At 41.3% G+C, this 24764-nt stretch overlaps 1 protein-coding gene across 3 annotated transcripts in view; it reads right to left on the bottom strand.

Annotated features, from left to right (window-relative positions):
* The window catches only part of GRM3 (glutamate metabotropic receptor 3), a 149449-nt gene that overhangs the window by 34814 nt on the left and 89871 nt on the right, over positions 1–24764 (bottom strand). For all 3 annotated transcript variants that reach the window (XM_038387021.2, XM_038387023.1, XM_038387024.2), the window contains exons 2-3: positions 21154–21757; positions 6370–7225 (exon numbers count right to left, since the gene is read on the bottom strand). In XM_038387021.2, the coding sequence (XP_038242949.1) occupies positions 6370–7225; positions 21154–21651 (1354 nt within the window). In that variant the 5' untranslated portion in view covers positions 21652–21757. The remainder of the gene's footprint in view (positions 1–6369; positions 7226–21153; positions 21758–24764) is intronic.

The raw sequence follows: 24764 nt of genomic DNA, 5'->3' as shown, positions 1-24764 counted from the left end.
ACTGATTGTCCTACAGGGGACTGTGACCCAGGGACATCTTGGTGCAACTTGGCAGGGGGGACACACTGGATTTTACAATGATCCCTTAGGTCAGATTGATGCAAAATAATTCACTAATGGTGGCATGGGAGGTCTCTACCAAGTAGCCCACTGATCAGCATAATCCTGGCAAAATGTAGGTACAGATAATATTTAAGGAGTTATGCATCTATACTGAAAATTATGTTCTTAAGGCATTTAACCAGCAGGAGACATGTCTCAGACAGGTTCTTTTCACACAAGGGATAATAGACGCCTACCTCCCTGTCTGGTCATTGTGTACTGGGTGCCTCACAATGGAGGCCTATTTGCATACTGAGCCAGATGCTGATTAGAAGATTGCAAAATCTACAAGAAAAGGAGTATACAGAGGAAAAAAACCCAGCAGGGAGTTTATCCTGTTTATGAATGAGGACAAAGGATTGTTCTGATATATCTGGCAGTGCAGACAGCCTGGATCTTTCACCAAGGAGGCAAGCAGACAGAGTGACTTGTCTCATGAATGGAAGATCCCCGCCAAGTCTGGCGGTAAAACGCTGGAAAGAATTTGGGCGAGAATTGCTTTATAAGACATGAAAGTATCCATTTAAGTGAGTCTAGGTTCTAGAATGTGTGCTATGGTTTAATTTTATATGTAACCATTTGTTTCCAATACTTCTACTTGCTATTACTTGAATCTCTGTACTTTGTTATATAACTTTTACTTAATTTCACTATAAACACATCTAAGTGCTGTGTGTCAAGTGGAGTCATGCTCTGTGGTGAAACTGGTAAGCTGGAGTGTATGGTTTCTTTGGAAGCAGCAAATCTGTGGATTCTGAGAATGTCCAGTGGACCAGGGGCTGGAAATTCCAGGGAGACATTCAGACATTGGAGGTTGAAGTGAGCCTATTGCTAATCTGTCAAGAAAGAGCAGGGCCTGCTTAGGCCTAAAGGAGGGTGCTTGTGTTGCCCGTGGCCTTTAGAATTGGGGAACTTTAGCTTTTAACAGTTTAACCTATGATATACAGCTTGGATTACATATAGTAGAAGTAGAGCCAGGTGAAGAAAGGATTTTTCAGTTCACTGGAAATTTCAAAACTTTTCTAGGTAGACTGAAAATGAATTTTTTTAGAAATTTTTGGTGAATCAAAAAGTTGAAAAAAATTGTTTCAGGTCAAATATGTTTTGTTTCAACAAAATAAAAACATTTCATTTTGATTTTGAGAATTTTAAAACGTTTTAAAATATTTGAAAATAAAATGGAAGAAAATTTTGAATCAAAAAGTTGTTTCAAACCAAAAGAGTCAAAACATTTCATTTTGAAAGTTTCAAAATGAAACATTTTGATTATTTTGTATTTTTTAAAAGAAACAAATAATTCGGTCAAATAGGCACATAGGCATGAAAGAATTTGATGTCACCAAAACTGCATTTGAAAAAAATTTCACTCAGCTCTTAGTAGAGGGCAATGGTGCACATAAACCCCAGACATCCCACAGTCAATCTGTGGAACTCTATGCCAGAGAATGTTGTGAAGGCCAAGACTATAACAGGGTTCAAATAAGAACTAGCTAAATTCATGGAGGATAGGTCGATAAATGGCTATGAGCCAGGATGGGCAGGGATGGTGTCCCTAGCCTCTGTTTGCCAGAAGCTGGGAATGGGTGAAAGGGAATGGGTCACTTGATGATTACCTGTTCTGGTCATTTCCTCTGGGACACCTGGCTTTGGCCACTGTCAGAAGATAGAATACTGGGCTAAATGGACCTTTGATCTGACCCAGTATGGCCATTCTTATGTTCTTATGCAGCTTGTTACAATATAATTTTAGTGCTTGTTGAAGAGAATTTACTCCGTATTTGCTTTGGTTTTACTGATCATTGATAAATACCTTTAGCACTTTTTTGATCAGCAAGTCCACAGCCTGAGTTCTTAGCTGCTGTTGCAAGCTTGACCGTCAGCTCAATATAATGCATATGTTCTTTTCACAATCCCCCAGAAGACAACAACACAAGACAGTCAAAAGGCTCTTGAGCTCTTGAGGCTAAGGAAATTTGACTTGGACCACAGGATTCTAAATAAATTGCAGAGTGGGGGTTGTAAAACTTTGTTGTGCTCAAAAATTAGCATAAATCCCGTGGCTTTAAGACTATGAGAGAAGGAAAATAACTGAGTGAGCTCTCTGTTGGCATCTGATGGGAAATACTGAATACTAAGTATTATACTTCTGTTTTCAGGAGGGATTATGGGGATTATAAAGATCAGACATGGAGTCAGTCTTTGCCTTTATGGGACCCCAGCCAACAACTAAGGAGTGGGTAAGGGTGTGTATATCTATATATATGAACTGGGCTTTGAGTTCTCCAATCCAACCACTGGCGGTGAGCATCTGGATATAAATTATTCTTCCCTCCACTCACACTGATGGAAGCGTGGCATAAGAGATTGAGTTATCTCCTACCTCTGCTCATGCTGCTGAAAAAGGCTAATGTGCAATGATATTTAAGGCCCAAAGGGATCATCTAGTCTGACTTTCTGCATAACACAGGCCATATATCTTCCCTGTATTAATTCCTGCTTCATGTCCAACAACTGTGCTTGAACTACAGCAGATCTTTTAGAAAAACAGCTTGTTTTGTTCTAAAAATTGCCAGTGATGGAGAATCCACCACAATCCTTGGTAAACTGTCCAGTATTTAATTACCCTCACTATTCAAAATTTGCTCTTTATTTCTAGTCTACATTTGTCTAGCTTCAGCATCCAGCCATTGGATCTTCTTATACCTTTGTCTGCTACACTGAAGAGCTATTACCATATTTCTGTTCCCCATGTAGGTAATTATAAACTGTGATCAAATCACCCCTTAACCTTCTCTGAGTTAAGCTAAAAAGATTAAGCTCCTTGAGTCCATTACTATAAGGTAGGTTTTCTAATCCTTCAATCATTCTCGTGGCTCTTCTCGGAACCCTCTCCAATTTTTCAATATCTGTCGTGAGGTGTGTACACCAGTGCTGGACACAATATTCCAGTACTGATGGCACCAATGCCAAATACAGAGGTAATATAATCTCTTTCTTCTCTTTCCCTTATTTATACATCCAAGAATTACATTAGCCCTTTTGGCCACAGTGTCGCATGGGAGCTCATGTTCTGCTGATTATCCGCCATGACTTCAAAATCTTTTTATGAGTTGCCGCTTCCCATGATACAGTCCCCCATCCTGTAAGGATGGAATTTATATATTTCTCTTTTGTACAGTATTGACTTTAATCAAAAAAATTCAGTGTCTCACAAATGAACTAAGTCACACAAAAACCTTCTGAGGTAGGCGAATGTGTTATGTTAATTTTACAGAGGGGTAAGCAGAGCCTCAGAAATGATAAACAAGTCAGTGACAGAGTTAGGACTAGAATGTAGGAATCCTGATGACCAGTCCTCTGTTCTAACCATTATACCATACACTAATTCCCCCATACTGTGTTTTATCTTACATATTCCTGTTATGCCTTTATTGTTTTGCTATTGTCACGGGGTTTGGATTGCATCTACATATATTGGTGGTGTAAGTTACATATAGTCAAACTTGTGTTAGCTGGCATATATGAAGATGCAATTTACACATTTGTAAAAACTGGAGGTGTGTAATAAGGATCAATATTTGGGTCTTTACAGGGAGACATACCATGAATACTGGCTGCCTACTTCTATGCCTGCAAGGCTTGTCCATATGTACTGCAGGCTTTCAGCACAGATGGTGAGGCAGTGTTCTCCCTAACGACTCTAAAGTATTCAATAAATATTTGTGTGCATATTTGTGAATATTATTATCATCCTTGTTACTTTTCTTTCCTGATTCTTTTGGAAAGTCATGAACTATTAACAAGGCTAAGGAAACTTCAGCATTCAGACTCTGACTTGGCACTAGTATAAGTGCTGTGTAAGTAAGTTCCACACCATTCTCCCATCCCTATTGGGATGCATTTTTGGATGTGTCCTTTGGAAGCTATTTTGTGTTGCAAACAATGTAATCCCAAATGCTGCTGCAATTGATCTGCCCTTGAAATTCCCAGAGTACAATGTGTGGTGTATATATGGAATGGATGCAGGTAGAATTTACATAGCCTGTGACAAGATGAAGCAACAAGCCTCTGATAGGTCCAAAGGGCAGCAGTGTTAGTGATATTTGCAAGTTGGTAGTCAAAAATGCCATGTAATTGTATTCTGAAAGATTTCTAGTATCTGGTAGAGATTGTATTAATCTCACACCCAGAGCCTAACAGCAACTAGTAAAGATCATGGGTGAAATCCTGGCCCCATTGAAATCAATAGCAAAACTCCCCTTGACTTCAATGGGCTAGCATTTCATCCATCCCAGTTTATAACTGAGAACTGACTCCAAAATAATAAGAGTTAATCAGATCATACAGCAGGTGCAGCTCATTGTTTTTGATAATACCAGTGAGAAATTTCCTCATTAGAGCCAGTAGGAAATCTTTTGACAAAATGTTTTTTTCATCTGAAAATACCAGTTCACTGAAACTGAACTTAATGGGAAAGGCTTGATTTCAATAAATTTCCTGTTGTGAGCAATTTTTGAAGAAAAAAAAACTTGCAACATTGTCAAAACATCCAATTTTTACATTTTCAAACTGAAACGTTTTGTTTAAAAATTTAAGTTAATTTTATAGTATAAAAATCAAAATAAATTTTTTTTGATTAACCTGAACCAATTTTTTTTTATTTTCAGTTAGTGAAAATGTCTAAGATTTCAATTTTTTGTCCCAATTCAGGATGTGAAAATTTTTGAAAATCTCGAAAATGTTTGCAGGATGGGAAAACTGTTTCCCACCTCACTTTAATTTGTGATCTTGAATGTGATTGGGTAACCTTTTATTACTCTGTGATGTTCGACTCTATTAGTAGTAGCATGTGAATTTAATTTCGTAAAAGTAACTACAGTTTAACATAAATGCTTGCTAATAATCTAAAGATTGTGAATTCTGCACTCTCACTGGTGAGCTGTTATTTAACGGAGTCGTCTGACTGGAAAGTGGAACTAGTTAGATGAGTAACTGCACATCATTGGGAGTAACGGATTCACAATCTGGCTTAATTAACAAAATAAATAGAAAACATTCTGATCACGTTAAAAGTGGGAAGATTTGTATTTTCCCCTTTCCATTAGATTTAAAACCTAAAAAGATATCACCACTGTGCTATTTCCTGCTACACATAAAATAATAAATAAATAAAATATAATCACAATGCATTGGGATTCTGTGCATATATTATCTATGTGCTTGTGTGCATGGTATGTATTGGTGTATTCAGGAGGGAACGAAATAACACATGCAACTATCTAGTGGATGACCCAATCCATTGTATGAACACTTTTAGGAACAGATTTTTGAAAGCTCTCAGCACCCAGCTACTCCCATTGAGAACACGTCTCATTCTCAGTGAGAAATGCTGTCTTCTGCTGAACTCTTTTGAAAAACTGGTTCCAGCTGTGGATGTTGAGCACTTTTGAAAATCTGGCCCGTGAGGCCTGAGCCAAAACCCAAGAACAGCTCCAAACATTGGCGAGGTTCACATCCCGATCTCAAGTTTGCAGGTGGAGCCCATTTTCTTGATGGTCCCACCAGTGCTGCCTGACTACTGGGGCCACGTGTATTGTATTGCACACGCAATACCTCTTGGTTTCTCTCAGGCAAACTACAGTAGTGTGTTCCCTTTGCATCAGACAGGTCATCCGCGCAACTCACTTTAATAATTCATACAAATGTGAGTGTGATCTATGTGCCTAAGGAGGGAGATAGACATATAAAACCAAGGAATTATAATACTGTACTTTCTATTTGTTTGCCCTCTGGAGCTCCTTTGTCTTGTTATGGTGATATGTTAATAAAAGACTAACCAATGCCAGTGACAATGGCGAGGCAGGTAGTGAGCTGCATTGTGAGCAAAGCTAGTCCCCATGAAAACGTGCGTGTATCATCACATTATCCATCTTCTGCCACCTCCATACATTAGTATCACCAAGGTTTTTGCATTTTGTAAGCAATTTAAATGGCAAGATTTGTAGAGCTCGGTTTCAGTGAGGTCCTTAACAACGTGCATAGTCAACAGGACTTCTCACATGCTCAGTGTTATGCCTGTATGTAAGTATCTTACTGCATCAGGGACTAATGTAAAGAGTGTCTCTTTTCTCTCGCACCTACCACAAAGGGGCCCTGATCCCTATCATATAAGTGATAAATAATATAAGAATAATAAAGGTATTTAACTTTTCCAATCACATTAGCAAACATCACACACTGCATGCCACAAACAAAAGCTCTATTTACCTGTGAAGTTAACTTTCAGTAGGTAATCTTTATACAGCTTCTTGCCATCCAGAAGTTTCATGGCATCACACAGTTTGGTAGTGTTGGGGCACAGTGTCCGTTGCATTTTGTGCAAGGCGTGGGCCATCGCGTACACAGCATTCACCACAAACATGATCTTGGATTCCTGCTCGTAATTGGAACTGTTCATATTTAAGTGTTTGTCACAAGCTTTTCTGTGCGATTTTCTGTTCTGGAGACTGCACTGGAATTTTTGCTCCCAAAAGTCCCTGAACCAGGGATTGCGATGATTATTATAAGGATTGAGGCTTTGGAAGTACCAGTCAAACTCTTTAACTGGGTGGGAAGCAAGTTCCAGGGTTATTGCTCCATAAGCTACATGCTCGTTGCCCTTGACAACGCTCTCCTGGGCTCCCCACCCGTCACTGGCGACCCACGTAAAGGAAACGTTGAATCGGTTAGCGGCAGCAATGAGCTCCCGAGAGTCATCGCTTCTCATGAAGAGCACGACCACTCTTGCGTTGGGTTTCTGGAGCAGCTCTCTGATTACGCTGTCATAGGACTTCCTGATGTTGGACCTGCCAACCTTCTCTGAGGTGGCAATGCAGATGTTCCGGAGGCGAGCCTCCTGTTCAAAGGCTTCGATCCCTGTCTCTCCGTAGTCTCCTTCTGAGGCCACCGTTGATACGTAGGTCCAGTTGAAGAAGCGTAAGATCTCTGCCATTGCTTTTGCTTGATAGAAGTCGGGGGGGACTGTCCTTGCGAAATAATCATAGCGGGACTTGTCACTCAGCTTGGCGCTGGTGGAAGCATAGCTGATCTGGGGGATCTGGAATAGCCTCAGCAAATTTGCCACCTGGAGGGAAGAGGGAAAAGACACATTTTACTGGGTGGCAATTATGAATTTGAACCAAACATATCTATGAAGCGCCAAACAATGGCTGTTCCAGTGTGTGGTGCCCTGGAGGAGACAGGGTGCAGAGGCTACAGGTCCACCCCTGTCCCTATCTCTAGTGGCAGCAATGCACTGGGGGGGAGCCTGATGTAGCAAAAGTCCTGCTGTCCCATTCACTTGCCACAAGTCCTTCTGGAGGCATAATGGGCTGTAGTCACTGCTGCTGCATATGGGCTGGCTCCATTGGCTTCAGTAGAGCGGTGCCCATCTACACCAGCAGAGAATTCGACCCAGTGCCACCAGGACCATTGTTTGGTTGGAGCATATCCAATCTTGGCATTAATACTGGTGGGACTGGAGTGTCCTGTCCCTGCACAGTGTGATTCGGTTTTTCAAGAGCCTAATTAGGCACGTGACTGAATATCCCAGTATGCTCGGAGCAGCCTCCAAATTAATGTATACGAAGCCTCCTCCTCCAAAGAAACTCCTCAAGCCTCATCTATTCGGTGACACGCTCCAGCTGCAGTGACACCCTCCCACCCTTTCCCTTTCTTTACTGTATTGTGCTCTTTGTTCTGTACTGTTCTAGCCAGTGCTCCCCCCAGGGAGGTGACCTTGTTTGGCATGGCTCTCCGACTATACAGTGCCATGTTCTCCAACAGTGCTATATAAATAATAAATAATATTAATAATCCCTAATTGCACCTGCTGAGAGATTTATGCTGTGCAATGTACGGCTTTTTTACACACTGCCATTTTCCTTGCTAGTGGGCAGTTATTACACATAAATGTGTTTCTATCAATCTATCCAGATCATACGGGTAGCTATGAGACAGTGTTGCTCTTGGGCTGAATCTGGAAGGAGAAGAAGAAAGATATGTTCTTCCTTGCTGCCATGTCTTGCTGGTCAGTTGCAGTGGGTCTCATGTGACTGAAAGGGGGTAGATCTGTTTCCACCATGTGCTAGTAATCTTGAATAAACCAAATTTAAAGTTTCTAATATAGCCAGTCTTGGAATATGGCCCAATAAAAATGTTAGAAGAATTTTCCTAAAACAAACCATAGCTATTAAAGCTAAATCAATAAACGGCATAACCAAGTCACTTCAGATTTTGACCCCAAGTTGTCTTCTGACCACAGTCCACCATCAAGAGATTTCAAGTGCAGTGGACTTTTGAGAAATTTAGAGGAAGGATATTTGTAACAAGAAGGATGGCTAGTGTTGCGATTAAGGTTGTCCTCTGGGACTTTGTAGACTGAGGTTTAATTCATGTGCTACCACAGAGACAGCCTGTGTTTACTGTCTGGACTAGATGCAGAGTGGCAATTCACAAAGACAAACGAACCCCAAGAGTTTTCAAAACGGGGGGGCCGTAAGAGACAATAGCTTAGGATTGCATAAGAGCAGAAGATTGGCCCAAGTGGTTATCCATTATAAGAGGAGGCTCTGTGTCAGGGGGTGTGTGTGCATGTGCTTGGCTCATGAACAGTGGATCCCAACTTTGTGGGCTGGACAAGCACTGGAAGAACTAATAGTTGAGTGAGAAATACCTTATTAGACAGGAAAGTACTGTGACAGGGTCAGGCCAGATGGCTACAGGAGTGTGATAGAAGGCAGATATATTAGCCCCAGGTTAAGTAGGTCCCTTTCCCCTGGGTAAGGTAACAGGGAAGGTTCCAGAACAATTAGGAACTTTCTGGAAACAATTAAGGCAGACAGGCTGATCAGAACACATGCAGCCAATCAAGAAGCTGCTAGAATCAATTAAGGCAGGCAGGCTAATCAGGGCACCTCGGTTTTAAGAGGAGCTCACTTCAGTTTGTGGTGTGTGTGTGCGAGGAGCTGGGAGCAAGAGGTGCCAGAAGCTGAGAGTGAGAGGGCATACTACTGGAAGCCTGAGAAGTACAAGCATTATCAGACATCAGGAGGAAGGTCCTGTGGTGAAAATAAAGAAGGTGTTGGGAGGCGGCCAAGCGGAAGTAGCCCAGGGAGTTGTAGCTGTCACGCAGCTGTTACAGGAGCCACTGTAGACATCTGCAATCCACAGGACCCTGGGTTGGAACACGGAGTAGAGGGTGGGGATCGGGTTCCCCCCATTCCTCCATCCCCCCAACTCCCTACTTGATACCCGAGGAGTTGACCGCGACTCTGGGTTCCACCAGAGAGGAAGGTCTCCGACCTGTTCCCCGAACCATTAGGTGGATCAGCAGAGACTGCGGGGATTGTTCTTCTTCCTTTTCCCCATGCTGGCCAGTGATGAGGCTAACTGAGTGAACGGCAGATTTGAGCCATGAAAGTGGCCAAACTGAGGGCTGCTGTGAACCTCTGAGGTGAGCAAATCTGCCAATAAGCGCAGGACCCACCAAGGCAGAGGAAAAACTTTGTCACAGCACCTTGTTAATAAGTACAGTCTATAGACTGTGTTTTATGTTTTTCATTTACTTATAATCTTATGTTTCCAAAACCTTTTATTTGAATCTTTATCTCAAGCTCTGTTAAATAAATCAGCAGAGGCAGAGGATCAGTGTTCATTGTGGGTGCCCAGAAGACAGGGGATTGGACACTAGAGTGTAACAAAGTGGGTTGTTTCAATTGCTATCTTATATTGGAAAAAAGTGGGGCTCGTGGAGCTGGGAGCCTGTGTTGCCAGTAGCCAGCGGCTGGGGAGAGTGTTCCCTAGTGGGACACAGACAGGGCACCCTCCCGCTGTATGCAGAGGGTAGCAATTCACCCCGACTCTTCAGGTAACCCCAACAGAATGTCACAATATGGATCTAGGAATCTAACTTTAGGTTTGAAAAAGCTGGTCTAGCTGTATGCCCTTTCTATATATATATATATACTCTGCTTGTTATGTGTAAATGGAAGTCTGTCATTTGTCAGTCTAATGACAACCGAGACCCCAGTTCCTTTCAGAGTCTTTGAGCCTTTTCCATAAGCGCCTTACATTGAAATGCGCTTGCTTGGCAAAAATTGCCTGTTTTAAAGTAATCAGTCCCACTCTTTCACTCTGAAACAGTGTCCGTTACACACCACAGTGCAGTGAAGGTGCTGGGAGGGGCTCCTTGTCTGTAATTCTCAAGCACGTGAAAAAAAGAAAAATAATCATTTAAAAAATGGTACCGCTAGGAGCAGTGAGTTAGGCACCACTATTGAACATATAGTTTTGTTTTCCTACCCAATTTCCTTGTCATTCATTAGTCTAAATGATGGAAGGTCTAGATTTCAGGTTTGCAATACCTGAGCTTTTTCAGAAATCACAGGTTCAAGTCTTCCTTTTACATTTTGAGCTAGATTTCCTGAGTATCAATGAAATCTGAACATATAATATTTTGTCTGCCCTCTACGGGCATCAAATATACCATGGCACTTTTGGCTAGAGATGGAGTTTGCTCTAATGTCTTTGGTCAAAAATTCCCCTTTTCCTTATCACCAACATACTGTGCACTGCTAGGATATGTATAAATACGTGTATATAATTGGAAAGCATTGTGGGATACTTTGGAACGAAAGATGCTACAATAGTGTTATTACATATAACTGCTTTACCATGTGTAAGGTCACATTCAATTAACATATGAGACATCTTGTTGGATAACAACACTTTGTTCTCCTTTGACTGAGAATCTCATAGAGCTTTACAAACCTTAAATGAATTTAGCCTCACAGCACTCCTGTAATGAAAGGTAGGTACTAAAAATGACATTTTACACAGGCAGGGTAAGTAACTCATCCATGACCTCACAGTGAGCCAGTGGCAGAGCCAAGGACCCAGGTGCTCTGAGAAACGTGCACAGCTGCCAATATACCTTCCAAGTAGCTTGTAAACTGTTTTGTTTTCAGTGTTTTCAGGGTCAAACGTAGGTCAGACTGGCCAGCAAACACATTTATCCCTGTATGCAATGATAATGCCTTAATTATTTTTCATGTTTGGCCTTTTCATGCTAATTTTCTTAATCCAATTTTTTTTAAAGTGCATAGAGGGTCATTTTAGGTAGCTAGATAATAGGGAAAATTGATTTGCAAAGGACTGATATGCATGAGAGAGTTGAAGCAGATGTTCCCTACAAAAAGACTGCTTTTCCTTCAAAACACTTGTGAATAAATGTTGTGCTCGTGAGAGTGAGGGACTCAGTGACCCAGGTTTGTGTCAAGTCTCATAATGAGTGCAAAACTGGTGTAGACTCTGTTTATATATCGTAGTTCTGAACTATTCTTTCTTATGCACTACTTGTGATCTGGACTGAGAACACCAACTCTTTTCACACAGGCCGTCAAACAACCTTCAGCTGATAAACTTCAAACTGTTCTAAGGTCACCAAGGGCCAAGCCAGCTCTACTAACGGGGGAGTAGTAAAGGGAAAAAAGGAAGGATGGTTCAGAAGTTAGGGCGCTGACTTAGGACACTTGGGTTCCCTTCCCTACACACACACACACCCGCCACGTTCCATGTGATCTTGTTCAAAGTTACTTAGGCTATGGCTAGATGTGACACTGTGTAAAAGAAAGGTGACCATGGTTACACTAATATAACACCACTGTTGCACACTTGTGATAAATCTTATACAGAATATGTCTTGTATGGTATCAATAGAAAAGTTATAGTCTGCTAAATATTATCTGTTTAAATCATGTATCAGCACTGTCGTGGAAGTTATAAATATTTGCTATGTGTTTGTATCTCAAATCTGTTTTGTTTCTGGGTAACATCCACAAGGCAGATTTACATTTAGACTGGCCAACCATGTGTTGATGGCACTTTAAGGGCAATGAGCTCTTCCAGGGACCTCGTCCCGGCGTCTCTTTAGGCAGCAGGTAGACAACGAATGCCTCATGACTCAGCAAGGCACATGTGACCCAGGACTCCATGTTTGTGCCAGTAACTTTCCATGCACCTGGACTAAGGGGTATAAATTGCAAACTGTGACATCATTTGTTGTCTTCAATCCTGCTCCATTTCTCTGGACTATGATTTTCTAACAAGAGGGAAGCTTTCAACAAATGACTGATGACCCCCAATCTTTTTGGGTGATCCAGAGAGACTTATTGCAAGTGAGCAGAATGACCATCACTGCTATTATCCTGATCTACAGACTCTGAAATCAATTGTAATGTATATAATTCTTTTAGCCATTTAATAAATCTCTCCTTTTCTCTTTTTAAAGTAAATGTTTAGTTGATTTACTTAAAATTGGCTGCCGTGTGGTATTTGGTGAGATTCTGAAAGTACGTGTTGACTTTGGGATTGGAAGAACCTAACGCTTGGTGAATTTTGGTTTTAATAACCTTTCATCACTAAGTCCAGCTGTCTGGGTGGTAACCAAGGGCTGGAGTGCCTAGAGGTCTGTTGTATCACTGCACTAGTTCACAGAGAGCACACAAGAGTTCACTTTTGTTACTGACTTAGTGAAATCTTAGGAGAGAATGTACCACCAGTTTAGGGTACATGCCCCATATTTTGGCAGTCTGGCCTGAGATTGGCGCTCTTAGCTGTGTCCCATACCAGGCAGCATGACACTAAGCTACCACTGGAAGGAGTAATTTAATTTCCACATGCCAGGTCTGATTAAACCAGTGTGCAAAAGATAGAAGTGTAGCCACAGTGGCACAAGTAGTGAGAGAAGCTAGCCACCTGAGCATGTACCTAGCATTTCCAATGGGATCTTATTCAAGGCTATAATTCTAGGTCCATCAGCGTTAGTATGGGTATGTCTGCTCAAGCTGGAAAACACATGCAGGAGTATCTGCAATGCAGTCTGAAGCTGTGCCTCAGTTCCCCATCAGTAACCATAGGGAAAATAGTACTTCACAGTTGTGAGACACTCAGATCCACAGTCATGGGGGCTCTACAAGTACCTAAGATAGAAAGGTTTCAGAGTAGCAGCTGTGTTAGTCTGTATCCATCAAAAGAAAAGGAGTACTTGTGGCACCTTAGAGACTAATAAATTTATTAGAGCATAAGCTTTCGTAAGCTACAGCTCACTTCATCGGATGCATACTGATGAAGTGAGCTGTAGCTCACGAAAGCTTATGCTCTAATAAATTTGTTAGTCTCTAAGGTGCAACAAGTACTTCTTTCTAAGATAGAAAGGTGGCTTAGGGTTATCTTCTCTCATACGTTCTCTCAGAGCTGCGCACTGCTCACCTGGACTAGAGGATCTCGTCCTGAGAGCATAACTACAATGCACTCATGTTGCTGTTCCAATTTAACCATTTAACTATAACTTCAGTATCAAACACTCAGAGACAGAAGCGGTTTAGTTACTTAGGAGTCCCATCCTCATGTGCAGCATATGAACTACTCAGAGGAATGAAGGAGCAATCAGCTGTAACTACATCTCTATAACGTTATTTAAGTTGCTTATTGTTTTCCATAATGTATGCCATCTAACAACATTCCTGCCAATAGGGAAAAATTAAGAAAAAGCAACCCCACAAACAAAGAAAAATGCCTTTATTTAGCATTTTCTTCTGCCAGAAGTCTTAGAAATTAAGCTGTAAACATATTCACTAGTGGCCATTACAGCCCTCTAGATAGGCAATGTCTTAAACAGCATTATGACATCACCTAGGAAATGTACACCAGGTATGAAGGGTCCCTTCAGAACAAACGGCCTGATTTTGATCTCATTTGTCCCATGTTTACACAATTGCCTTCAATGGAGATAGAGGTGTACCTGAGAGATAAATCAGGCCCAAATAACTTATTTGTATACAAATATCCCTAATAATTCATACAATGAAATAAAAAGGAGGAGGAAGCGGGGAGAGAAAATATTTAATGGAGAAGCAGGATTGTCTCTAACCAGAATTTTTTGTCCCTGTGATAACACAGTGAGTCTTTGCATATGCAGCCTGCAACCATTTAACCTCAGCCAGTGATGGTGTCAGCTCTTGTAAGCTGTCATCACATCAGTCAGAGACCTTCAAGGAAAACCTAGATGTTTGTGTGAGTAATTTAGCAGGGGAGACCCTTCTCTGGGAGTCAGCAGCCTGCCTCTCCCTAATGCGCACCATATCTGGAACATGATGCCCCTCTGTGGTTGCCGGCAGCAGGGACTGATTCTGGGACTTCTGGATCTTAAAGCATGAGGCTCTCCTGCATGAGCTAAATGAATCGCTTCTGTTAGTCAGAGGTGTATCAGGCTCATCAATCTCTGTCTGGGGCTCACTGCAGGGGGCCAGTGTGCCAGACGGAGCGTGTGTGAGTTATGCCAGGGTGTCCCTATCTTGTTCACATGAGGTCTGGCAGAATTTGATTTTTATTCTTTTATCATTTCAACAGATAATATCAATGCTTATTTTAAGCATTTTAATTTTTTTTTATTGATTTAAATTTTCCCTGTTGTGGGAAATTATGGAGGGGGGGTCAGAAATCGGGGCAGATCAGACAGTAATGGTGCAATGACAGTACACACTGAGATTCAAAAAGTTACGGCTTGATCACCATTAGCACACAAACTGGTAACATCATCTGTCACAATATGCAAAGTAAGTAGCCTTAAATCAAACGCTAATAATTTCTCATGTGGTATTTTTCTTACTGTGTATATCTGTACATTTTAATTCCTATTGATGGACATATTTTTTCCTTCAGTTTGTGTTTGTACAGTGAAATTGACCTTGATTGACATTTACCAGTAAAAACTGAATCCTTCCAAGCCCATTCAACCGCAGGTCAAATCTTAATAGACTGATTGTATCTTGGTTATCTCTCCTCATTCATGGAACTGCAGATCATCTGGCCTCCTATTCATGACTGCATGCACCACCTCCCTTCCCATTCACAATCATATAATTCCCCTGTGGTAACTGCAGCAAATGCTTATCTGGAAAAACACTGCTAGGAAATCATTTAGGCTGTGATTTGCAAAGGAGCCAAAGGTAGTTAGGCAAATCCACTGGGAGCTGGGTGTCCAACTCCCCTAGGGACCTTTGGAAATCCGATCCTTTTTAGCTTAAAAAATATATAATTTAGAAACAAGGAGGAGGAGCCAGCACTGTGTGTCTAGTCAGCTGTTCGTAGGCCCCAGTTTGGGAAACTGATCCATGCATATTTAATGCTCCCATAATCATGATAGCTACGTACATCAGCAGTAGCTTGGTGTTATGGGTACTGTGCTCTTTGTGGTATTCAGGGATTACTCACTGCTTTTTTCTGTGTCTGGTTCCAACTGGCTGAGCATAACAACAATAGCTTCATAGCACCCTGCCTAGACTCGCTGTCTGGGAAGCTCAGCCCTTAAAGCTACAATCCCCAATATCACACTATTGAAGATACTGATTGTTGGATGATCCACAGAACTGAGATCACATGTAGTCATTAAAGCTCTACGGTGCTTTTTTGTAAATTGTTAATTTCATTTTCATTGCTAAATTACTGTTTTGTAATTCTTATCATCTGTGTATCTATTCTAATTACATCCTGCCTATTTTCCAGCGGATAACAATAATCTTCATTTCCTGCCAGCCCCAACTGCTCACAGCTGCCAGACCCATTGCTGATGTGGGCTGCCACAGTCTGCATGAATCGTAGAATTGTAGAATCATAGAACTGGAAGGGACCTCCAGAGGTCATCTGGTCCATTCCCCTGCACTCAAGGCAGGACTAAGTATTATCATTCTAGACCATCCCTGACAGATGTTTGTACAACCTGCTCTTAAAAATCTCCAATGATGGAGATTCCACAACCTCCCTAGGCAATTTATTCCAGTGCTTAACCACTCTGACAGTTAGGAAGTTTTTCCAAATGTCCAACCTAAACCACCCTTGCTGCAATTTAAGACCATTGCTTCTTGTCCTATCCTCAGGGGTTAAGATGAACAATTTTTCTCCCCCCTCCATGTAACAACCTTTTATGTACTTCAAAACTGTTATCAAGTTCCCTCTCAGTCTCCTTTTCTCCAGACTAAACAAACCCACTTATTTTAACCTTCCTTCATAGGTCATGTTTTCTAGACCTTGAATAATTTTAGTTGCTCTTCTCTGGACTTTCTCCAATTTGTCCACATCTTTCCTGAAATGTGGCACCCAGAACTGAACACAACACTACAGTTGAGGCCTAATCAGCGCAGAGTAGAGCAGAAGAATTACTTCCATGTCTGGTTTACAATACTCCTGCTAATACATCCCAGAATGTTTGGTTTTTTTTGCAACAGTGTTACATTGTTGACTCATATTTAGCTTGTGATCCACTATGAACCCCAGATCCCTTTCTGCAGTACTCATTCCTAGGCAGTCATTTCCCATTTTCTATGTGTGCAACTGATTGTTCCTTCCTAAGTGGAGTACTTTGTATTTATCCTTATTGAATTTCATCCTATTTACTTCAGACCATTTCTCCAGTTTGTCCAGATCATTTTGAATTTTAATCCTATCCTCCAAAGCACTTGAAACCCCTCCCAGTTTGGTATCGTCCACAAACTTTATAAGTGTACTCCTTATGCCATTATCTAAATAATTGATGAAGATATTGAACAGAACCGGACCCAGAACCAATCCCTGTGGGATCCTACTCATTATGCCCTTCCAGAATGACTGTGAATCACTGATAACTACTCTCTGGGAACGATTTTCCAACCAGTTATGCACTCACCTTATAGTAGCTCCATCTAGGTTGTATTTCCCTAGTTTGTTTATGAGAAAGTCATGTGAGACAGTATGAAAAGCCTTACTAAAGTCAAGATATACCACATCTACTCCTTCCCCCCCATCCACAAGACTTGTTATCCTGTCAAGGAAAGCTATCAGGTTGGTTTGACACAATTTGTTCTTGACAGATTCATGCTAACTGTTATTTATCACCTTATTTTCTAGGTGTCTGCAAATTGATTGCTTAATTATTTGCTCCATTATCTTTCCGGGTATAGAAGTTAAGCTGACTGGTCTGTAATGCCCCAGGTTGTCCTTATTTCCCTTTTTATAGATTGGCACTCCGTTTGCCCTTTTCCAGTCTTCTGGAATATCTCCTGTCTTCCACGATTTTTCAAAGATAATTGCTAATGGCTCAGACATCTTCTCAGTCAGATCTTTGAGTATTCTAGGATGCATTTATTCAGGCCTTGGTGATTTGAAGACATCTAACTTGTCTCAGTAATTTTTGACTTGTTCTTTCCCTAGTTTAGATTCTTATCCTACTTCATTTTCACTTGCATTCACTATGTTAGATGTCCAATTGCCACCAACCTTCTTGATGAAAACTGAAACAAAGAAGTCATTAAGCATCTCTGCCATTTCCACATTTTCTGTTATTGTCTTTCCCCCCTCATTGAGTAACGGGCCTACTTAGTCCTTGGTCTGCCTCTTGCTTCTAATGTATTTGTAGAATGTTTTCTTGTTTCCTTTTATGTTCCTAGCTAGTTTGATCTAATTTTGTGCCTTGGCTTTTCTAATTTTGTCCCTACATACTTGTGTTATTTGTTTACATTCATCCTTTGTAATTTGACCGAGTTTCCACTTTTTAGGACTCTTTTTTTTTAGTTTTAGATCATTGACAATCTCCTGGCTAAGCCAGGGTGGTCTCTTGCCAGACTTCCTATCTTTCCTACACAGTGGGATAGTTTGCTCTTGTGCCCTTAATAATGTCTCTTTGAAAAACTGTCTTCAATTGTTTTTCCCCTTAGACTTGCTTTCCATGGGATTTTACCTATCAACTCCCTGAGTTTTATAAAGTCTGCCTTCTTGAAATCCACTGTCTTTATTTTGCTGTTCTCCCTCCTATCATTCCTTATAATCGTGAACTCTACCATTTCATGATCACTTTCACCCAATACATTCCAAGAACTTGTTGGATAATCTCTGCCCTGTTGTGTTATATTCCCAACAGATGTTTGGGTATCTGAAGTCCTCCATTACCACCAAGTCCTGTGCTTTGGATGATTTTGTTAGTCATTTAAAAAAAGCCTCATCCACCTCTTCTTCCTGGTTTGGTGGTCTGTAATAGACTCCTACCATGACATTACCCTTGTTTTTTACCCCTTTTATCCTTACCCAGAGACTTGCAACAAGTCTGTCTCCTAGTTCCATCTCAATCTTAGTCCAAGTGTATACCTTTTTAATATACAAGGCAACACCTTCTCCCTTTTTTCCCTGCCTGTCCTTCCTGAGCAAGCTGTACCCTTTTGTACCAATATTCCAGTCATGCATATTATTCCACTAAGTCTCCGTGATGCCAACTATGTCACAGTTGTGTTTATTTACTAGCATTTCGAGTTCTTCCTGCTTATTCCCCATACTTCTCGCATTAGTATACAGACATCTAAGATACTGATTTGATTGAGCTGCCGTCTCTGCAATGCTGCCATTTAAAATGAGCTAGTGACCCAGCCAGGAGGCAGTGAAAGCTCTGGTTTATGGCTTTAGACCTTAGAGGAACCAATCAAGCTTCCTAGCGAAGGGGAAGTAGAAGAAGCAATTTTTTTGTCACTGACCCTTCTAGGCTGAGTGCTAAGTAGTGCTATGGGATTTTTTGCAAATGGTTCTTTGTAAATATTGAGAATCTACAATTCATGCTGTTTTTATTGGTTACACAGGTCACATATTCTTTATGGTCTCTGATTGTATGGCTGTAGATTTTTTGTTTGTTTGCGGAGGGGATAAGTTTTCAGGCCATATGTTCCCTTTCCCCACTGTCCCTGGCAGACCTGCGTGGTTGAAGCGATCTGTCAGTCAAGGAGAGAACACCACCTTATCACAACTGTCTCTCTCTCAATTTCCCTCCCAGAATTATAACAGTCATTTATTCAGTAAGGGAAGACCCTGTACCTAGGTGTGGATGTGGGGGTCTTAACAGGCTCAGTGATATGCCCCAATCATTCTCCAAAGCCTGATTGCTACATGTAGCAGCAGTACTGGGCCTAGCAAAAAGTTCTGCACCCTGAGATGAAGGCAGCATAGAGAGGCTGCTCTGACATTGTTCTGCCACTAAGGAAGGGTTTAATTCAGAAATCACTTTCATGGTTGTATCCCAGGGAATGTTATGGATCTGAAACTAATCCTGCCCTTGCAGGTGCCAGAGGCTGGGGGCAAAGAGGTGGAATGATGTGGGCAGGGCAGTAAGTCCTAGAGCCATCCAGATAGCACACAGCAGGATGTCCCAGGAATGCTGGCAGGACATGCACATAAGGATGTGCTTACTCTTCCTTTAGAGTTAAACTGTCGAGGCCTGTATATTGGGCAGAGTCACCAATAGTACAGCCCAGGACTCTGGAGTCACATGCTGCTTCCTGGTTTCTCCCTTGCTCTGGTGGGGAGGAACATGCCCTGCACCAACCCTATATCTGGCACAGAATACATCCCCTGGCATGGCTGTCTGGTACATTGTGGGGTAAAGTCAAAGCTCAACCCACGCCTTACGCAGGAGGGGGGTAGCAGCTTTCCAGAGGTTGCTCCTCACCCCATAACTCTCCTGCATGAGCATGCCGAAGAGGCCATAGTCTGGGCCAAAAAGAGGAGGCTGTATTCTCTCTTAGTGGCCATTCTGAACTCATGATAACTCTGTGATGTTAGCATAGGGACCTGGCTGTCCTCCCAAGCCAGTGGAGCCTTAGTGTGCTGGCTAGGGTGACAGTCAATCCCTCAGCTTAGTGCTAATTGAAGTTAGCACTAGCTGAAATCCCGTCTTGTTTCTGCAAGGGGCAGATAAAGGTCCCTATGACTTCTTTCTCCGCTAGTAGCACGAGGCAGGATTTTGTCCTGTTTGATACTGATATAATACAGTGTGTAGAACCTTACTGGCAAGTTGTCCCTTCTGTTTAGATGGGACTGTTTGAGGAGTAAAACACTGCTCCTTTGTGAGGGGGGGGGGGTAGATTTTGGTTCAGCAGAGAAGAACTGAAAGTAGACCAGCCTCTCCCAAAGATGCAAGAGGATTTTTATAGTGATGAGAACTGGATTCTGAGGCAAGAGATGAACGTTTTGGAAGAAGCTTGGAAGTCTCAGCACCCTGACACGGTGGCAATGGGTGCGGTAGACATACTAGATAGGTAGAGGAGCAGGCAGAATCTCTGTAAAAAAATGGAAGAAAATATTTGTTCTTTGCATTCACTCGATGTACAAAACAAAAAGTCAGGGTTTCTTCTCTAATTAAGCTAAAACCTAATCAGCTGTAGTCAGACTTCTTATAGCACTTAGCCTTATATCTTCAGACACCTTCCCCATTCATACACAGCAGAGAGTTAAACACATTCTTATCATGAACAATACAAAGAAATAAGGAAATCACAGCAAATTTAGAACCCATTAGAATTGTGGCTTCTAGATATAAGATCTCATCCAATGAGCACTGAAGACAGTGGAAAAACTTCTGTTGGCTTAAGTCGGTTTTAGATCAGGCCCTTAATGCAAAACTCTAATGTCTGGAGGTCAAGTTCCCTTTGGTTCTGGTGTAATGCAAGTTTTGGGCTGTTAAATGATATTTATTTTATTTTATTTTATCTTATTCTTTGGTCAGCCTAGGGCAAGAATTACTTTAAAAATCATCTTTATTGTTTGCACGACAGAGGCTTCCATTTACTCAGAATATATATGGTGGTGTTGTTAAATTTCCATGTGAAAACAATGGTGTGAATTGAGATTTTAAAAAAATCATGATATTCAAAAAAGTTCTGGGAAGGTCAAAGTTTACAATATATTATCTAATTTTTTCAAAATCACAAATCCCCACAGGTTCTATTATCGCTAAAGGAAATGTCCAGCCTACCCATATTTAAGTTATAGCAGATTTTTTTTTTAAAAATCAATTTGGTTTAGGTTCATCCTTGGTGTAAATTCATTGGCTCTAGGAACAAATTTGACCCATGATCTGTACCATATTTAGTAGGTTTTTCTTTCAGGGAAGCTCAAAATGAATAGTTCACTCCAGAGGGTGTACGTTTTGAAATGTCTTACCTGTATGGAGACACTGCTATAAGAACCACCTATGACACCTGCAATGAGTAATGGAATGTTTTCTTGAATGGCGTAAGATCCATCGGGGCACATATACTCCGCTTCGTCCACTTTCGTCAAAGATGCTCTGACAAACTCCAGAGACTGTTCTAAAGCATATGTATCCCTCGAACATGTGTCCAAAATATGAACTCCAAGCTTAATTCCTGGGAGCAAGTAATTGTCTCTGTTGATTTCATCAATGGCAAACAACATAGCCTCCAAGCGCTGGATGCCTCGGTCTTCATTGATTCTCCCACATTCTTCTGTCCCGGTGCCTTTTTCATTAATTGGGAATAAACCACCTAAGACTAAGTCTCCTTCTATCTTAATTTCTTTTCTTAAAAAGTTATGGTCACTTAGGGAAAGGAAAACTCCCTTGGAGAGCAAAGCCAGGGCAAGCACCTGCAGCCTGGTGAACATCTTCATTGGTCCTGTTTTGGCAGCTTTAAGAAGCATGGGCAGAAGTAGACGTGCCCCTTAGTCCTCTTGACCCATTGCTAAATGTGAAGTGCTGTCCCACAAGCAAGGGACGAACAAGCCAACAAGACTTTCCATCAAGCCCCTAAATAGACAAAAGGAATTAGAAAAGGCAAAAGGAGACATCAGTTATTATGTTCTTTTCATCAATAAAACATTCAGAGCAGTGTTAAAAGGACATGTTTTGGGAAAATGGAAAGCTCCGGCAATGAGAAATAAGATCAGCTTACATGTGCATAGTGCCTTTCATCCCAAAGGATCCATAATTGCTTCACAAGCTGAACAAATTTTACTACACACAAAGTTCCACAGAAAAACAACCAACTCTGGGGTGAAACGAGCCAAATGTGGAATGTTGCTGACTGCTGTTAAGCAACAAGTTAGGACAGGAGATGAAGAATAAATAAAGCAGATTCCCCCCATATCTAGCTCTCTCTCACACTCAATGCTCTTCTGCTGTCTCCCCTACTCTGAGAGTCGTATTGCCCTTATGTTTCCTTCCACCCTCCATTCAGGCTGCAGCTCCCTCTGTGTCTCACTGCACTTGTCAACCTCCCCTAGGTTATATCCTCCCTTCCTGAATCCCACTAGCCCCTCCCACAGCTTCAGAATTCTCCCTTGCTGCCATCTGGGCCTGCCGGTGCTGGGTATTTAGTTGTTGCTCTGCTCAGCAGAGGACCTTTTCTTCCAAAGTGCCAGGCTGAACTCCAGCTGCCCACCCTCCATGGGAAGGGGAGGTACATCCCTACCACCTTCTGCCTGGCTTGAGGGAGGGAGACATTGTGGGAGGGAGGCTCTGGCTCCCCTTCCTGGGCAAGATAAACAAAGGATGGGAGAAAAGAAATATTATTAACCCAATTTTAAAGATGGGGGAACTGAGGCTCAGGGAGATTAAAAAACTTGCCCAAGGACATGCAGTGAGTCTGTGATGGAACTGGAAACTGAACCCAGATCTCATGAATCATGGTCTAGTGCCTTAAACACCTGATAATTTGTCTTTAAAATTAAAAACCTTGCAAGAAAATAAATCAAGGAAAAGGTAAAAGTTAAGAAGATGAGCTAGAACAGAAAGGATACGTATATTGAAGTTTGCCCAAGGCAGAAAAATGCCTAGGGCTGCATGTGCTCACTTTAATGCTGATCATGGGTCAAGGGTAGAACAGACATTCAAGAATGTGTATATTTTGTGCTGATTCTACTCCCATTGAAGTCAATAAGCATTTTGCTGTGATTGCAGGATCAAACCTTTAGATCTCACCATGTTATGCTACAACAGTCTCATGACTATATATATATTTGCCTGTAAACTCCTTGATAGTTTCTCTTTACAGCATGAATTAATGTGGCCACCTTGAACTCCAAGTCCTTAAAAAATCAAACATGGTAATATTTAAGTAGAACACTTTAATATTTCATTACCGTACTTACCTTTTCCTTAAAGCAAAATTTATTATGATTAGACTTGCAGGGCTATGTATAATTTAGAAACACTTAGCATTATTTAAAACAGAGTGCTAAGAAATTTAAAGAAGAGACAATTCAAATTTAACACTGAAAGATGGATGAACAAGCTTATTTCGATGCAGCTGTTTCTCCTGGGGGAGTTTCTATATTGCTCTATCAGATTCTGGCAAAGGACAGAATTTTATTTATATTTACTCCAGCATCTTTATATGATAAGTCATAGCTAGCTACACATTTAAACATACTTCTTTATAGCCATAATGATGTCTATATAGCCTGAACCGCAGCCCATTCAGCAGAGTTCTCCATTTGCTGGTAAATGATATGTCAGCTGCAAACAAACAATTTCACCCTTCACCATAGGCAATCAGCCAAATGGTTTTTTAATCAATGCAGGAAAAGACCCTCTCAGGTTAACATCTACTCGGGGAAAGCTGGTAGGAATAACAAAAGAAATATATTCACAAATAATTTAACATCAAATTCAGTCGAACAAATTATTTGCCCGATATTATTCAACCATCTTCAGAGTGCATCAAATAATGAAAAATATTTGTTTGCAAATAATTTATTGGACAAAATTGTCAGATAAATTATTGGCAGCTTATAATTCAATCAGATCTGCTTCCATAGTTCATGGTAGTAATCTGTTCTCTGGACTATAACGTGCTCTGAGATCCTATGCATTATCTATTCTGTGCATTTGTATGGCCGATATCATCCTGCTATCTTAGGGCCACAACAAGCATTTAATATATTTATCTCCACAACAGCCCCATGAAGATTGTTATCCCCATTTTATAGGTGGGGAAATTTAGGCATAGAGCCTAAGGGCCAGGTTTTCAATGGCTCACTTCCCTGCTGGGGGGCCAGATTTTGAAAAGAGTTTAGCTCCCATTTTCACACCTACATAAAAATCAGATTTTCAAAAGAACTCTGCACTCTGCAGCTCCCACAGTAACACTTATGGGCAAGTTTTCAAAAGAGCTCCATACCCAACGAACTGAACACTTCTGAAAATCTGGCTACTTATTTATGTAGCTAAATGGGAGCTGAGCGAGGCTGCTGAGACCACTGCTTATCATGCTAGTGATTTTTTCCTTGTACTCCTGCATCTGTTTGTATCCATTTGCTGTCTCTTGTCTTATACTTCGCTTTCAAGTCCTTTGGGCTGAGGACTGTCTTTTGTCCTGTGTTTGTACAGAGCCTAGTGCAGTATACAGTAATACCAATAATAATGAATGACTCACTCAAGATTATGGTGGTTCAGCTCAGAATCCAACCCAGATCTTTTGAGCTCTCTGCCAGTCCCATAAGCCAACCACCCTTCCTTCCCACACCTACCTTCTCCTTTTCCTTGAGGGTTTTATGGGGTAATATCAAAAGCAGTTTGTCACAACAGCACTCCAAGGCTGTCGGGAACAAGTAACTTCCCCTCAGAAATGTCTAGTTAGAGACAACCCTGTGTTTTAAATCCCATAGACGACCTACACAAGGCCCTATGCATCAATGCCATCTTAGGTGGTATATAGGGTCATGGGCAGGCCTTCTGTCTTGGGATAAATTTCATCTGGAATGAGCAATCCTGCAAAGTGTCAGCTTTATTTCAGCCTTTCATCATTCACATT

Source organism: Dermochelys coriacea, chromosome 1 (genome assembly GCF_009764565.3).
Source record: "Dermochelys coriacea isolate rDerCor1 chromosome 1, rDerCor1.pri.v4, whole genome shotgun sequence".
Lineage (NCBI taxonomy): Eukaryota > Metazoa > Chordata > Testudines > Dermochelyidae > Dermochelys > Dermochelys coriacea.
The sequence above is the reverse complement of the archived record's forward strand: the minus strand, read 5'-3'. Positions and strand labels throughout refer to the sequence as shown.